Genomic DNA, 846 nt, shown 5'->3' with positions numbered 1-846 from the left:
GGGGCCGGGGGCTCCTGGCGGGCAGGGAGCTGGGGCTGGTCCTCACCGGAAAGTCTTGGTCCCTGACGGGGGGGCAGGGGGTGCCAGGGGCTGGGGCTCGCCCTAGGGCCCTGCTTTCATTTGCCGTGCACAGACCACGTAGGGGCAAGGCCCCTCGGGCCCGCAGCTCCCAGGGTTTCTCTGGAGAGGGGCCGAGTGGGCGCTGCGCAGCTGCTTGCAAGAGCTCCCCGCTGGCGAGCTGCACCACAGAGCCGCGGCGGAAGGCGTGCAGCTGCAGAGAGCGGCCGCCGTCCTCTGGCCCCGGGCAGGGGCTCATGGCCCACCCCCTCGCGCGCGGTTTGCCCCTGCAGGGACCAGCCACGCTGCCGCCGGGCTGCAAGGCGCCGTGCCACCCCGTGGCCCTCCACCTCTGGCGGCCCCCCGTCCTCTGGCCCCGGGCTCACGCGGGGTTTGCCCCTGCAGGGAAGTTCAAGCTGCTGGACCAGGACCGCGACGTGCGGGAGCCCGTGCAGTATTTCAACAGCGTGGAGGAGGTGGCCAGCACCTTCCCGGACCGCGTCTTCGCCATGGAGGCCATCACCTTCAGCGTGAAGGTGGGCGCGGGCGGGCGGCTGCGTGGGGCCCGGGCCGGATGCTGGGGACCCCCGTGAGCCGGGCCCACGAACCCCTCTGAGCCCCTGGCTGCCCTGGTTACTCCCACCACTAGGCCAAGCTGCCTCAGTGGCCCTTGGTAACCCCTTAGTGCCCTCGGGGCGCCCAGCCTCGAGCTCCCATTTAACCCCTTGCTGCCCTGGCACCCCCCCGCCGTCACAGAGGCCCTGTTAACCTTTTGCCACCCTCCTGCCT

At 71.7% G+C, this 846-nt stretch overlaps 1 protein-coding gene across 1 annotated transcript in view; it reads left to right on the top strand.

The window, feature by feature from the left end:
• Nucleotides 1-314: 314 nt before the first annotated feature.
• The window catches only part of GAREM2 (GRB2 associated regulator of MAPK1 subtype 2), a 5,962-nt gene continuing 5,430 nt past the window's right edge, over nt 315-846 (top strand). The window contains exon 1 of the mRNA XM_019538121.1: nt 315-593. Coding sequence (XP_019393666.1) covers nt 315-593 — 279 coding nt within the window. The remainder of the gene's footprint in view (nt 594-846) is intronic.

Source organism: Crocodylus porosus, unplaced genomic scaffold, assembly GCF_001723895.1.
Source record: "Crocodylus porosus isolate Cpor-Errol unplaced genomic scaffold, CroPor_comp1, whole genome shotgun sequence".
In the NCBI taxonomy this organism is placed as follows: domain Eukaryota; kingdom Metazoa; phylum Chordata; order Crocodylia; family Crocodylidae; genus Crocodylus; species Crocodylus porosus.
The sequence above is the reverse complement of the archived record's forward strand: the minus strand, read 5'-3'. Positions and strand labels throughout refer to the sequence as shown.